The following is a 12,865-nucleotide window of genomic DNA, read 5'->3' on the forward strand; positions in this document are numbered from 1 at the left end:
ATTTAAGGGTCACTTGGAATTGAAAGAAATCAGACTTTGAATGCTTAGTTTCTAAAAGCAAATTTCTAATATTGAAATTATTAAAGCAACAGGCTTGAGAACAATTCGGGCTTTCGATTCATTTTAATATTAATTTGTGCCAATACATTACAGTCGTATCGATTATTTGTTGTTACATACACATTATTATATATCGTTTGGATAAAGTAAATAATTACGTTGAAATGAAGGTGGATCTTAGGGCTCTTGGATTATTATGTTATATTGAGGATTTACGGTTATCGCAAACCCTTATTATGATCTTAACATGCTTAATAATCCACTTAATGTAAAATAAACATGAGTATTTTAAAATAAATATAGACAAGTAAAAATAGTGATGCGATGGCTGTATGTAAACGACATGCACATTTATTGTGTTGATTTTAAGAGTTCAATTTAACCATATTGTTTTTCTATAATGTATAAATACAATAGAACTCACAATAGTCCACCATTCGAAAAAATCATTTGTAATATTTACAGAATTGAATAATGAACAGTTTTCGGAAATTCGAGCAGTTTCAAAATACTTATACATACGGAAGAAAAGATACCTTGAATTGTTCTAATAATATTAAATGTCGAAATGAAAAATTGCATGAAATTACTCCAACTTTCGAAAACTATTGTCGACGTTACAAAATAAGACTGTGCTTGAATAATCGGATATTTATTCGTAACACACTTTCTTCACGAAGATATAATATATATATATATTTATATATATATATATATTTATTATAAAAGTTCTCACAATATACGAAACATTAAAATTTTATTCCCAACAAAGCACACAAATACACAACTAATGAATGAAAAGTATTTTCATATGCCTTTTTATTGAGAAGATATAAAATGATCGTGTAAAAATCTGACTTCTATAATTATTAAAAATAAATAATGCAAATGTATGTATAAATAATTCGACATTTATATTATATTGTTTATATAATAACCTGCAAAGGGCAGGAAATTAGAGAGGTAATCGATTTACAAAACTTCTATATTGAATCACGAAATTTGGTCTTTATTTCCAAAAATATCTCCCTCATTTCTGGACCGCTCAAAATTGCCTGCAAATACAAATAAAAACTGTGAGAACTTTTTCGATAATGCGTACAGTTTCGTAGAACTTGTTCTCGATATGATCTGGTAATGAAATTTATTGTAACCGTAATGATTTACACGCGGTTTCCTTTCTTTTTTCGTTTTAAAAATACCTTTTAGTTGGATTTTCCATTATAAAACGAAAATTTTTTTTAAAGTATTCGAGCATATAATAGTGAATGCAATAACAAAAACCACAATTAAAAGGTCAAACACTTTATTTCTTAATGAAGGTATGTACTTAGGATTTGGGACATACAAAAAATTCATATCATCTAAAGTCTGAATGTACATCTCCTTCGACAACGCTTGTGATTAAAGTACCCCTTCCAATACCCAACTAAACCTCTGCCTAGACAAACACGTTGTAATCGCGGTGGTAAAAGTGTTGAAGAGGGACAACAGAACATAGAATAAATCATCCAATTGGAAATGTTGTATAAGAAAGAAGACGAAATAAAATGATTCAAAATAAAAGATTTGAAACTCATAATAGAATTTGGGCACGTTAGATAAGATTGTAGATGCATTTACACAAAATGTAGGATATCTCTGACTTGAAAGAACAGAGAGGTAAAGGAACAACCGAAGTTGGCTGAATTGCCTCACTTCTCAGTTTCGTTTCTCCCTTTCTTCACCTCACGCTAGTAGCAATCGCAATGATTGTACCTTTATCGATGCGGTAATATTATTAATTCGTATTAGAAACTGCAGCAATCCCGGTATTTATAATAATAATAACAGGGATACGAGAGATATTAAGAATAGAGAGTTATATAGTAGGAATAGCAGCGGGAGAAGTAGTAGTAATAAATATTGAACAAGAAGAGAGTAGCGCAAGAGTATATACCAGTAACAGTAATAATAGTTAAGAGCAATAGTGATAGGAATAGAAATATAGTAGTATCCGTAGTGATAATTGTAATAATTATAATATAATAGTACTAATTTTTGTCTAGCGTAACGAATAACTATTTCTGTAATCTACTGTTATAAAATGAAATTGAGATGAGAACGTTTGGAATATTTCGGTAGATCGCGTTTACATAAGCGATTATAGTTCACCAACTCACTCTATATATACTCACACACCATGAGAGATCAGCTGAGAGCTCCGTATGTCACTTACTTTTATTTTTTTTTTTTTTAATTATAATGAATTATAGCCAATAGTCAGATTTAGATCAAATCTGCGACATTCATTGGCATTTCTTCGATGCTAGTATTATAGAATTGTTCAATATCTTTCAATGTTCGTTTGTCGTCATCTGTTACCAAGTTAATTGCCACTCCCTTACGACCGAAACGACCACCTCGACCGATTCTGTAATATAGTTTCAGTGCATAACGTTTTCAGTTTTTATAAATTGTATGTTTTTTCAAAAATATAATTTTTAAAATTAATGAAATTTGAAAGATAATTTAAAATCATTTATAGGAAAGTAATATAATATATATAAACATATATAATAACTTACCTGTGAATGTAATTTTCGCGATTGGAAGGTAAATCATAATTGATGACAAGAGAAACCTGTTGAACATCAATACCACGTGCTAGAAGATCAGTTGTTATGAGGACACGAGATGATCCAGTTCTGAACTGCCTCATAATGAGATCTCGCTCTTTTTGTTCCATGTCTCCATGCATAGCAGAGACTGTGAAGTCGCGGGTGCGCATACTCTCCGTTAACCAATCTACTTTACGCCGCGTGTTACAAAAGATAACTGCCTGGGTGATACTTAATGTATCATATAAGTCACAAAGAGTCTCAAACTTCCATTCTTCACGTTCAACGTAGATGAAGAACTGTTTAATACCCTCTAGTGTAAGTTCTTCCTTTTTAACCAGAATACGAATTGGATTTCGCATGAAGCATGTAGACACATCTAATACATCTGTCGGCATAGTAGCAGATAGTAATATAACCTGAAAAACAAAAATTTTACTACATTGGTTCAATATTTTTCATGATTTTTTTTAAATAGCTAAATAATTTATTCAAGAGTAATTTTATCAGTAATATAAAAAATACAATCGGATTTTTATATACCTGTACTTCATGAGGTAATAATTTAAATACATCATGAATCTGATCCTTGAAACCACGAGAGAGCATTTCATCAGCTTCATCTAATACGAACAGTTTGATGCTACTGGCCCGTAATGCCCGTCGACTAATCATGTCATAAACTCTACCAGGTGTACCAACTACTATGTGAACACCTTGTTCTAATTTTCGCATATCTTCACGTACATTGGTACCTCCAATGCATGCATGACATTCTGCATGCATAAAATCTCCCAAAGCAATAACAACTTTCTGGATCTGAAAAAAGAACAAAAAGATTTTTTTTAGTTTAGTTTAGATAAGAAAACCTGTTTGTCTTAGATTTATAAGATAGATTATTAGATTTATATCTTATTATTTTGGTTCACAACACTATATTATCTTTGATTTTCAAAATTTACTTTAATTTGGAATATCTTTTCAGCCATATTTATTTAAAATGTGTTTTGTTCAGTTAGTAATATGCTAACATTTAGAGTTTTATTGTACTTACTTGTTGAGCAAGTTCACGAGTTGGGGCTAGAATCAACGCTTGACATTCCTTGATATTGGTATCAATTTGTTGTAAAATAGAAATTGAAAATGTAGCAGTTTTGCCAGTTCCTGTTGAACATTCCACAAATTAGAAACGAAATTCTGTTATTTCTATATCAAAGCATATATTTTGATTTTGTTACCTGATTGTGCTTGTGCAATCACATCGTGTCCTCTTATACATGGCAGAATGGCACGTTGTTGAATTGCAGATGGTTTTTCAAAGCCATAAGCATAAATACCACGTAGTAATTCTTCTTTTAGGTTCATTTCATCAAAGTTGTCAACAACCTAGTTTATATACAAAGCACAAAATTATTATAACAATCAATCCTTTTAAGAGGATATCCTATTAAACTCAAAATTTAAGAATAAGTGATCTATTGTAATCGTTAACTTACAACATCCCAGTTGGATTCGATGATCCCATCGGGCTCCATGCCAGGGGGGCCATCGTATGTCTGTTGATCACTTTCACTAGGACCATTTTTGGAATCTCCTGCCCATTGATCATCGTTTCTGAAATACAAATGATACATCTGAATAAAAATTTGATTTTTATTTTAAATATATAACTGTATAATTTGCAATAGAATATATCTAAAAAAAATTTGTTTCATTTGTAGCATTTAGTTTTTTAATTCTAATCAGTGGTACCAGAAATGAATAAACTGTTCCAGTAATTTGCATTATATGTTTACTCCAAAATCAAATGTATAAATAATGTTGAATGTTAGCGACCTTGAACCGTAAAAATCCGACATCATAGTATTTCAATTTCGCAACGAATGTTAAAAGGTATTTTATCTCAATAACGTAGGAATTCCTCGTTAAAAAGTATCTGATTTCCTATAAATGTATCAACAATGCCTTTAGATCATCCTGCAGATATGATAATGAATTTATCGATGACTTGATAGATGCGTTGACAGTGACTCACGCGAAAGCATGCCCCAGCAAGACGAGTCTCGATTGTACGAGACATAATACCTATAATTTTATGTAGCATTGTTGAACATTATTCGATTCGCACCATTTTTACTAGTCTTACCAAAGAAAATCTATTTTTTATTACGTAATTTTAAATGCAAAGTAAAACGTGTTTGCAAGTACGAGTAGAGAGCATGCAGTTCCTATAATAAAGCTTCTCAAATATATTTTTCTGAGAGTTTGGCGACCCACCGTATGGATACCCATTATGACTTCTAATCACAACAATTATAGAGGTTATAAAAATAAAGAAGTACGAGGGATTAACGTTAATTTTGCGAACAATGTGACAAAAATGAATGCACGCCATGTTGTCAGTCTCGTGTCCCATGCATTCGCTGATTGCGGCACTATTTTTTAAGGATATATCGTGAAGTGTTGACGTCCAGCCGCGCGTCGCGCCAGATTTACAGAGGCACAACGTAAACAAGAAATTAGTGAAATATAAGAAAGCACGCATATTTCTCAATTACGCATGAAAAAACTGAACTTACCTTCGCTCAGACGTATGCGACATGTTCCACTCACGGTAGGTCGACGGAAAGGACGAGTTCCTATTGCGTCACAAGGAATATTCTTATGAGCACCGCACAATGGCGCTGCGAGCGGTCTTCAAATTTTCAATCGACTTTTCTCGTGATTCGACACGCAAAATTCTACGCGAAACAATTCGAACGTTTCGGGATATTAATTTTTAAAAGTGGATAACAGCTTTTTATTCAATTCCTTGGTTTTTATCGTACGCGATTTTCCAAATGTCTATTGCGCATAAAGGAAGTACGTCAATTGCCCACAATTCTCTGCGACCTCTTAGTGGGGTATTTGCGGCAAATGTAATTACATACATTGATAGCTTTTCATATTCTTAGTCTTTTTTAAATAAACAGTCTATAGCGATATATTTGTATATTTTCGTATTTGAAATAACGTTTATATACTATATATTTCGGTTTAAAAAATAGATTTAATGAATAGATTGAAGAAGTAAAGAGATATGAACCGGAAGTCATTCTAAGCCAAAAGGTAGTTATTCAAGGTATTTTAATCAAATTATGAATACACAAATTACAATTTATTTTCTGCATTCACCAATAAAAGTATTGAAATTTTATAATGGAAATATATACTTTTGAATATAATAATTAACAAAATAAATCTAACAATATAAAGATCGTAGTTATCGTAATTATAGGCGAAAATACTTTATAATACATTCAATACTATTTCATGCGACTTTTGATTCAAATCGTCGCACTACCTCATTTGCTTTATATGTTTAGAAATATTAGTGGCTAGGATGGAATGTTTAATATAGAATGTAAGCTACTCATGCAACATCATACTATATACAACATACATAATAGCACATACTTTATACAATTCTTTATATAAAAAGATATATATATACATATATAAGTTACATATATAAGTATAGATATATTCGTATATATGTACATATACGTACAATCAGGATATATTAATATGTAAATATATATTTACAGATATTTATGTATTTTTAAACACATATACTGATGAAAATATTTTCGTATTCCACCCATTCAAGAATTTCTATCAATAGGATAATGTCTCTTAATAATAATACGCGATTCGACCAAAATTCAACATTTGTGCTGATAAACAAAATTGTAAATATTATTACACGAAAGTATAACTAAGAATAAAGAATAATACTGCAACAGGAAAAAATATATACACTTCAATTCGTGGATGACAACTTGATAAAAGCAAATTAACATCATCTATTTCGTATTCAAGACCATCTTTAGTTGGTATTTCAACAATTACTCTATCAGAAGATAGCATATTAATTGGAAAGAAACATTTTGTTTGATTTATACAAGAATTTGTTATATTCTCATAATGAAAAATGGGTTTATAAATATCAAATAATGCATATATATCATTCGATACGATATCATTATCACTATAAAAGATATAATAATAGTAACCATCTTCTATGACATTGTGCACAGCTTGCATATGTTTGCCGTTCAGTAAATAAGTGACATCAGTGCATTTTTCAGAAGGTGCAAATTCTTGAGCCATTAAAATTGATCCCCCATAACATTTAAATAACTCATTTTCAAAACTGGATACAGAAGAATCCTCATTAGTATCTGTTACATTTCCTGCATTTCCACCATGTTGAATACCTTGATCAAATAAAAGTGTTGGGTTAACAACCCCTTGATTTCTTTTGATCCTTTTTTTTGATTTTTTTTTATCTTGCACATTCATTTCGTTATTAATATCATCCTTTCCATTATCTTCTAAATTCAAGCTTCTTTGTAATCTTTTTAGAAATAAACTGTATTTATTATATATATCTCTTTTAAAATAAGAATTGATTTTATAATTCTTTTGTGCTTTTTTTCTTTCCTGCAATGTAATATTTTTTCTTGTTTCTTTCATTTGCATTTTATATTTTCTCTTCCTAGCATGTCTTAATCTTCTGGTAGTATGTATAGTTTCTTTTTCCAGAGACCTTTTAATATGTTGAATATCTTTATCCTGTAATAATTCTTTTGCTTCTTCTTCATAATTTTCCATATTAGACATAAAACTGTTTAAATAAGGATAGTGTGCCCCAATATTTTGATCAGTATTGTTCAATGTATGATCCCATAACAATATATCTTCAATGTCATTTAATGTTTTATTGTAATTGTTCTGTATAATAGTATTATTAGAATTAATTTGTTCTGCATTTGATTTAAATGTTACTTTAACTTGTTTTTTTGCTTCTGGTAAAAATATACCCTCCACAATTTGTGTATTGTGATGTTCTAACATTCCACATGTTCGCAAATTTCGTTCTCCCTTAACAACGAGTATAGAAGCACCTTCAAATCTATGCAAATAATTATTATATGCAATTATATATTAACTAAAAAATATGATAATATTCTAACATTGCATTACCTTGAGCACACAGAAAGTGCCACGCTTGATCCTCCTAAGAGATAAAATCCCCAGTACTCCAATGTATCATCTGGTAAAACCATACTTTTTTTAAGACGTATATGTTTTTTATATGAAGTTATTTCTGGTTTGTGTGACATTTGGAACGCATTAAATGTTCTATTCATTCGTAAAATATGTGCCTATATATCATTATTAATAATAATTTATATTTGATTTTATATATAATTCATATACATATATAATCAAAATTAAAGTGTATTTACAGAGCAAAATATTGTAGAAATACCATCTGTAATTTCCAAGATATCAGAATTCATTACAGCATATGTTACATCGGCATAGAAATTATGACGTAAATATAATGGTGTCGCAAGAAGTAGAATTGGTAAAATGATTGTTAATGTACAGAAAACTAATATTCTCTTGATTCCATGCATTTTTCATAAACCTGAAGAATCAGATAATTTAATGTCAATATCTAACTACTAATTAGCATGTATTATATCATATATAACATAATATACATTGTATCATGGTAGAGATGGTACATGTGTATTTTATCCTGCACATTTAAAAATATTAAATGATTAAGCAACAAATTATTCAATTTGTTGTAGATGATCCATTATTGTTATGAAAATTTCAATAACTTGTTACTAGGACTAAAATAATTAATATTATTGCAAATTGATATTATCAATTGTTTATGTTTAATAATAATTATACCAATTAGTGATTAGCGATATTAAAAATTGTAAAAATAATTTGAATATCTAACAAACATATCGTAGGATAAAATTACGTGATGTCCAATTCCAAATAATGAAATTTTTAGCTTAAAAAAAATTTAGTGACATATTGTTATATGTTTAAAATATTTCTATACCAGATATATTTAATATTTCTATATCGAATTAATATTAGTAATTATAAATTAATTTCTTTACAAATATGTGTTTGTTAATATTTCGTATTAAATATTACATGCAAGAGGGAAGAGGTTAGAGTTCTTTTTACGGTGATTCGTTTATTACTACTTTGACGTATGACACTCTTTTAGTACTCATTACGCATGCGTCTTCGATCTGATCGTGATATTCATCACGTTACAAAAAAATAAAAAAACAAAAAGTATATTAAAGCGATAAAATAACATTAGGTGAAATAAGAAAAATTACAATATTGAAAAAATACTTTATTTTGAATTTATATAAAAATATCATACATGAAGATCTCCTTGTTTAAAAAGTACAGAGAACAATAATGCTCTGGATCTTCAAGGTTTAAAAAATGCAAACGCGTTATATTTTTATAATTTTATAATTTCTTAAAAAGTTACTTGAGAAAATCTCAATATAATAAAAAGTAAATATATACTATATACCAATTTACATACAATACAAATTTTTGTTTGTGAATTATTTGAAGACAAGAATTATATTAACTTTAATTATAATAGTTTTTTTGTGACAAAGAATCTGTGTAAAACATTTTATATCAATCTCATTTTGAAAGTGAATATTGAATTTATATTTGGCTGTTTGTACACATATTGAACTCATTTTGTATCTCGTGAGCCATAACTTGTGACAGTTAATAGAAGTAGAGCATTCATTAAGTAGTCGAATATGTACAATATTAAATTACTGAAGTAAAGTAGATAAAAAGAGATTAAAGTGTCAGGAATTCAGTATAAGGACTATTTTCTAATTAAATATTCTAATTTAATAAATCTTTCTTCTATGCAGAACTGCAAGAAAATAAGAATAAACAGAGATTAAAAAAAGAGTTAAAGACTTACATTAAAATACTTGACATGAAAGCCTGAATTCATGGTACCTAGATCTTCTTTCGTATATATTCACTAAAAAATGAGTTAAAATATATCTTTTTTAGTCCAATGGAAGCTTTATGTTTAATTGCTATTGTGGATTATTATTGGCCTGTGTGATACAGGACATGTTAATAAACACTTTTTATACTGTAACATATAAGACAGTTATCATAGCGATATATACATATAAAATAAACGAGGAAATATAAATTACCATTGTCCAGCAATATTAACAAAACTGACACATATAATAAAATATTTAACTACATAAAGAAAATACCAATAATTTTTATTCATATGTTGTTTTGAAATTATTACTGGCATACTTTAGCAAACAGACAATTACGAAAACAGCTTGCACACTTACTATAAATTCATTTATTCTTTTGCTTGTAATTCGAAAAATTTATTTTCTTGAATACACAGGACCTTTTTTCATATTTTGATATATACAAAACACCAAAAATATTGTCCAATCTTTTGAAAACATTTTTTGCATTTAAAGATTAAAGTTTGTAGGTACTTAATCCAGGATATTTACATTATGAAATTATGTAGAATTTTAATCCAAAATATTTACATTGGTATGCAAATACATCTAAAGAATGAATTATATAGGAAAATCGAATTTTCAAATTGTTACACAGGTTCATCTGTAAACATAAATACAACTCATCAAGTTTTAATGATCAATTACAATTATTACTTATTATAAATGCTTGTACTAGTATCATGGATATATTTAATGTTATTATTTACCTTATGAAATTACCTTTTAGTAAAATAAAAGCTATATAATAACAGAAATATACAAAATTTCATTTAAAACAGGATAATAACTTTAAAAAACATGCTAATATACTTTTAGAAAATATCTTATCTTTAAACCAAGTATTTCCTATACAAATTATTTATATCCAATTGCCATCTCATAATTTTGGTATTTTAAAAAATAATTGGATATATAAATTCATATACAATTCATTTATAAACCTTCAAGTAGATTAATTTTTGCAGTTGCTAGATAGTATCCATTACTACCAATTGTATGACGTTGCGATATGTGAATTTGTTTTAATATGGTTTCGCCAAAGGTTGTATTTTCATGAGCCTAAAAAATGTTAGTTTCTTAGTTACAACTAGTATATTACAACTTAAATAATTAAATATATTTACCTTCAATATTTCTCTTGCATCAAATGTTATAAAGTTTTTACTATTTCTTTCTTCTTCATTTATTTGAAATTTTGTATTCATAAGAGTTAAATGCAGTTTGTTTGACTGACGTTTACTTTTGATTATTAAACCTAAGCAACGTATTTTACTATCAGTATGCTTCTTGTTGTATAAGCTATTAATGTCTTTAACATATGCACTCATATTCTACTATTAAAAAGTATTATTTGCTGTCTTACCTATCTTGACATAATAGTCTACAATTTCATCTACTATCTTTTGCAAAACCTCAGTTTTATTAACTAGCTTTGCATATATAATTTTTGCTTCACTAGGATCATCCTGCATTATATCAATTCCTTGTAAGTGTATAGGAATTTGTCCATATTTTTCAATGGTAGGTCTGTAATTTGTTATAAAAACATGATATGAAATAAACTTTAGCAAATTTGTAACAACGGAAGATATTTTTTATATCATATTATTTTCTTTACCTTACAATATGCTCGTTACAATAATATAAAGCTTCTATAGCTTTATTTCTTTCTGTTTCATCAAGTAATGTCATTAAACCAATAGTAAGATGTAATTTACTTGGTGTTTGGAAAATTGTTTCATCCACACCTCTGGATTTCTTTCCTGAATTTGTCAGGACTTCATTTTTAAACATATTAAACTTCATTATTATATGACCTTCATTTAAAGGTATTGATAAAAAGTGTGTAAATTCTAATTTCTTCCTAGTTGCTTCCATTAATAAATTTATTCTCCGACGTGCAGTTACTATTCCTTTGCGATCAGAACCAATTATTACTGTTAAAATACAGATACATAATTGTATTATGAAAATAAAGTTTCATATTTTAATCAAAAATTTAAAGTGTAATTACCAATATCTCCATCTTGGCCTAATTTTGGAATTTGTATTAACGTTCCAGTTTCACTTTCTAATCTTTTACGTACTGCATGTTTAGCTCCAATAATATATGAAAAAAATGCTCTAAAATATTGTGGCAATCATTAATCATTGTTACATGTTGAATTTATTACATAACGTATCTTAAAAAATTTGTATACTTTGGTACACGAAATGTATGTTTAAATTTTGTTGATCCATATGGTACAATTTCTATATCTGTATCGTAATATTCATCCTCACAATCTTTGTCATCCAAATGGTAATTATTGTCTTCGAAGTAAGGAGGAACGTCGCGAGCATCTGTCCGTTCAATATTTTCTAATACTCTATAACATCGGCCATCTACCCAAATTAATTCGGGTTTCAGAATATCCATTGTTCGAAAAATATTTTATTCTCACTTCAACCGTAAAAGATATCTTTCTTCTCTATTGATGATAATATCTTATCTCAAGGTAAAAAGTAAGGTTTTTTACCGTAAAAGTCGTTCTATATCATAGATATTATATATATGTGACGTGACGAATTCTCAATCTACAGCGGAATCGCATTTTTATGTTGTCAATGTGCGTCAAATTTTTCTAACGCGCGTTCATTTTTGACATATTGAAATATGTAAAATTTTAATAAAACACGTGATTGACATAATCTAAGATATGTAAGCTATGTTTTATAGAATAAAATCATTTACGAGTTTTATTTAATTTATACGTAATATAAAATTACATATACTTGGGACATTGTTATATCAGTATCTTGATGTACAGTACTCACTAGCGCCTCTAGTGACCAAAAGCGTTGTCGATCTTGATTTCAGAATAACGTTTAATTAAATAATTAAAAATTTAATTATTTAGAATAAAATAATAAATGTATTTTGTTAACGAGATTATGTACATACGATTATGTACGAGATATGTGACATACTACTTTAGAGATTTATTCAACTTTTAATATTTACGTATTGGTGTAAAAAAATTTGTAGGTATGTATAAATATCTACACCGTAATAATATGTACATATATACATAATACAATATTCATATGTATATTACAAATTGTAAGACCGTTTTACGTCAATTTTCAAATATAATTTTTTGATAGCAAAAGAATAATCTCTACACAAATATTTTTTTATAAGAAATAAATTAACTTTTTGGTGTATTTGAAAACAATACTTCTGAGAAACAACTTCAATAAGTTGTAGCCTATTAATAATAAATAATTTTTTTATTCAAACATTTT

At 28.1% G+C, this 12,865-nt stretch overlaps 3 protein-coding genes and 1 long non-coding RNA gene across 10 annotated transcripts; 1 reads left to right on the plus strand and 3 right to left on the minus strand.

Annotated features, from left to right (window-relative positions):
- Positions 1-1,044: 1,044 nt before the first annotated feature.
- On the minus strand, positions 1,045-5,396 carry LOC100746395 (eukaryotic initiation factor 4A-I). 2 transcript variants are annotated; one of them, XR_002947511.2, is made up of 8 exons: positions 5,240-5,396; positions 4,157-4,274; positions 3,899-4,046; positions 3,715-3,824; positions 3,204-3,479; positions 2,628-3,079; positions 2,279-2,473; positions 1,084-1,115 (listed from the first exon to the last, which is right to left on the minus strand). XR_002947511.2 is itself a non-coding variant. In XM_003492801.4 (7 exons), exons 1-7 carry the CDS (start codon positions 5,260-5,262, stop codon positions 2,329-2,331), a joined length of 1,272 nt encoding a protein of 423 aa, XP_003492849.1. In that variant the 5' UTR covers positions 5,263-5,396; the 3' UTR covers positions 1,045-2,328. The 2 variants fall into 2 exon arrangements, 1 of the variants encoding a protein (XP_003492849.1); XM_003492801.4 differs by having other exon boundaries at positions 1,045-2,473.
- A 91-nt stretch (positions 5,397-5,487) lies between these two features.
- On the plus strand, positions 5,488-6,391 carry LOC117152230. Its single transcript, XR_004462548.1, has 2 exons — positions 5,488-5,768; positions 6,248-6,391. It is a non-coding gene; the product is annotated as an uncharacterized LOC117152230 (long non-coding RNA).
- Positions 6,299-9,625, minus strand: LOC105681374. 4 transcript variants are annotated; one of them, XM_033323233.1, is made up of 5 exons: positions 8,676-8,724; positions 8,216-8,253; positions 7,955-8,139; positions 7,689-7,870; positions 6,299-7,617 (listed from the first exon to the last, which is right to left on the minus strand). In XM_033323233.1, exons 3-5 carry the CDS (start codon positions 8,126-8,128, stop codon positions 6,402-6,404), a joined length of 1,572 nt encoding a protein of 523 aa, XP_033179124.1. In that variant the 5' UTR covers positions 8,129-8,139; positions 8,216-8,253; positions 8,676-8,724; the 3' UTR covers positions 6,299-6,401. The 4 variants fall into 4 exon arrangements, with proteins under 4 accessions (XP_033179124.1, XP_033179123.1, XP_012246151.1 ...); XM_033323232.1 differs by lacking the exons at positions 8,216-8,253; positions 8,676-8,724 and adding an exon at positions 9,493-9,625; XM_012390728.3 differs by lacking the exon at positions 8,216-8,253 and having other exon boundaries at positions 8,676-8,730.
- On the minus strand, positions 9,113-12,398 carry LOC100746788 (activating signal cointegrator 1 complex subunit 1). 3 transcript variants are annotated; one of them, XR_004462543.1, is made up of 8 exons: positions 11,779-12,398; positions 11,592-11,701; positions 11,196-11,514; positions 10,941-11,104; positions 10,702-10,832; positions 9,893-10,178; positions 9,531-9,672; positions 9,113-9,441 (listed from the first exon to the last, which is right to left on the minus strand). XR_004462543.1 is itself a non-coding variant. In XM_033323238.1 (8 exons), exons 1-8 carry the CDS (start codon positions 11,994-11,996, stop codon positions 10,175-10,177), a joined length of 1,095 nt encoding a protein of 364 aa, XP_033179129.1. In that variant the 5' UTR covers positions 11,997-12,397; the 3' UTR covers positions 10,062-10,174. The 3 variants fall into 3 exon arrangements, 2 of the variants coding, with proteins under 2 accessions (XP_024226397.2, XP_033179129.1); XM_033323238.1 differs by lacking the exons at positions 9,113-9,441; positions 9,531-9,672 and adding exons at positions 10,285-10,315; positions 10,519-10,636 and having other exon boundaries at positions 10,062-10,178; positions 11,779-12,397; XM_024370629.2 differs by lacking the exons at positions 9,113-9,441; positions 9,531-9,672 and adding an exon at positions 10,519-10,636 and having other exon boundaries at positions 10,031-10,178; positions 11,779-12,396.
- Positions 12,399-12,865: the final 467 nt, after the last annotated feature.

This window comes from Bombus impatiens, unplaced genomic scaffold, assembly GCF_000188095.3.
Source record: "Bombus impatiens unplaced genomic scaffold, BIMP_2.2 scf_0852, whole genome shotgun sequence".
NCBI classification, from domain to species: Eukaryota; Metazoa; Arthropoda; class Insecta; order Hymenoptera; family Apidae; genus Bombus; species Bombus impatiens.

Coding starts and splice junctions, on each gene's coding strand:
- LOC100746395 (XM_003492801.4), bottom strand. CDS start 5,262: ATGTCGCATACGTCTGAGCGAAG. Junction 4,047..4,156: donor TCGAATCCAACTGGGATGTT/GTAAGTTAACGA, acceptor TATATAAACTAG/GTTGTTGACAACTTTGATGA. Junction 3,825..3,898: donor GATTGCACAAGCACAATCAG/GTAACAAAATCA, acceptor AATGTTCAACAG/GAACTGGCAAAACTGCTACA.
- LOC105681374 (XM_033323232.1), bottom strand. CDS start 8,128: ATGCATGGAATCAAGAGAATATTAGTTTTCTGTACATTAACAATCATT. Junction 7,871..7,954: donor TTTCTACAATATTTTGCTCT/GTAAATACACTT, acceptor AATGATATATAG/GCACATATTTTACGAATGAA. Junction 7,618..7,688: donor GCACTTTCTGTGTGCTCAAG/GTAATGCAATGT, acceptor TTATTTGCATAG/ATTTGAAGGTGCTTCTATAC.
- LOC100746788 (XM_033323238.1), bottom strand. CDS start 11,996: ATGGATATTCTGAAACCCGAATTAATTTGGGTAGATGGCCGATGTTAT. Junction 11,702..11,778: donor CATACATTTCGTGTACCAAA/GTATACAAATTT, acceptor ACAATATTTTAG/AGCATTTTTTTCATATATTA. Junction 10,316..10,518: donor AAAAATTAATCTACTTGAAG/GTTTATAAATGA, acceptor GTTATTATATAG/CTTTTATTTTACTAAAAGGT.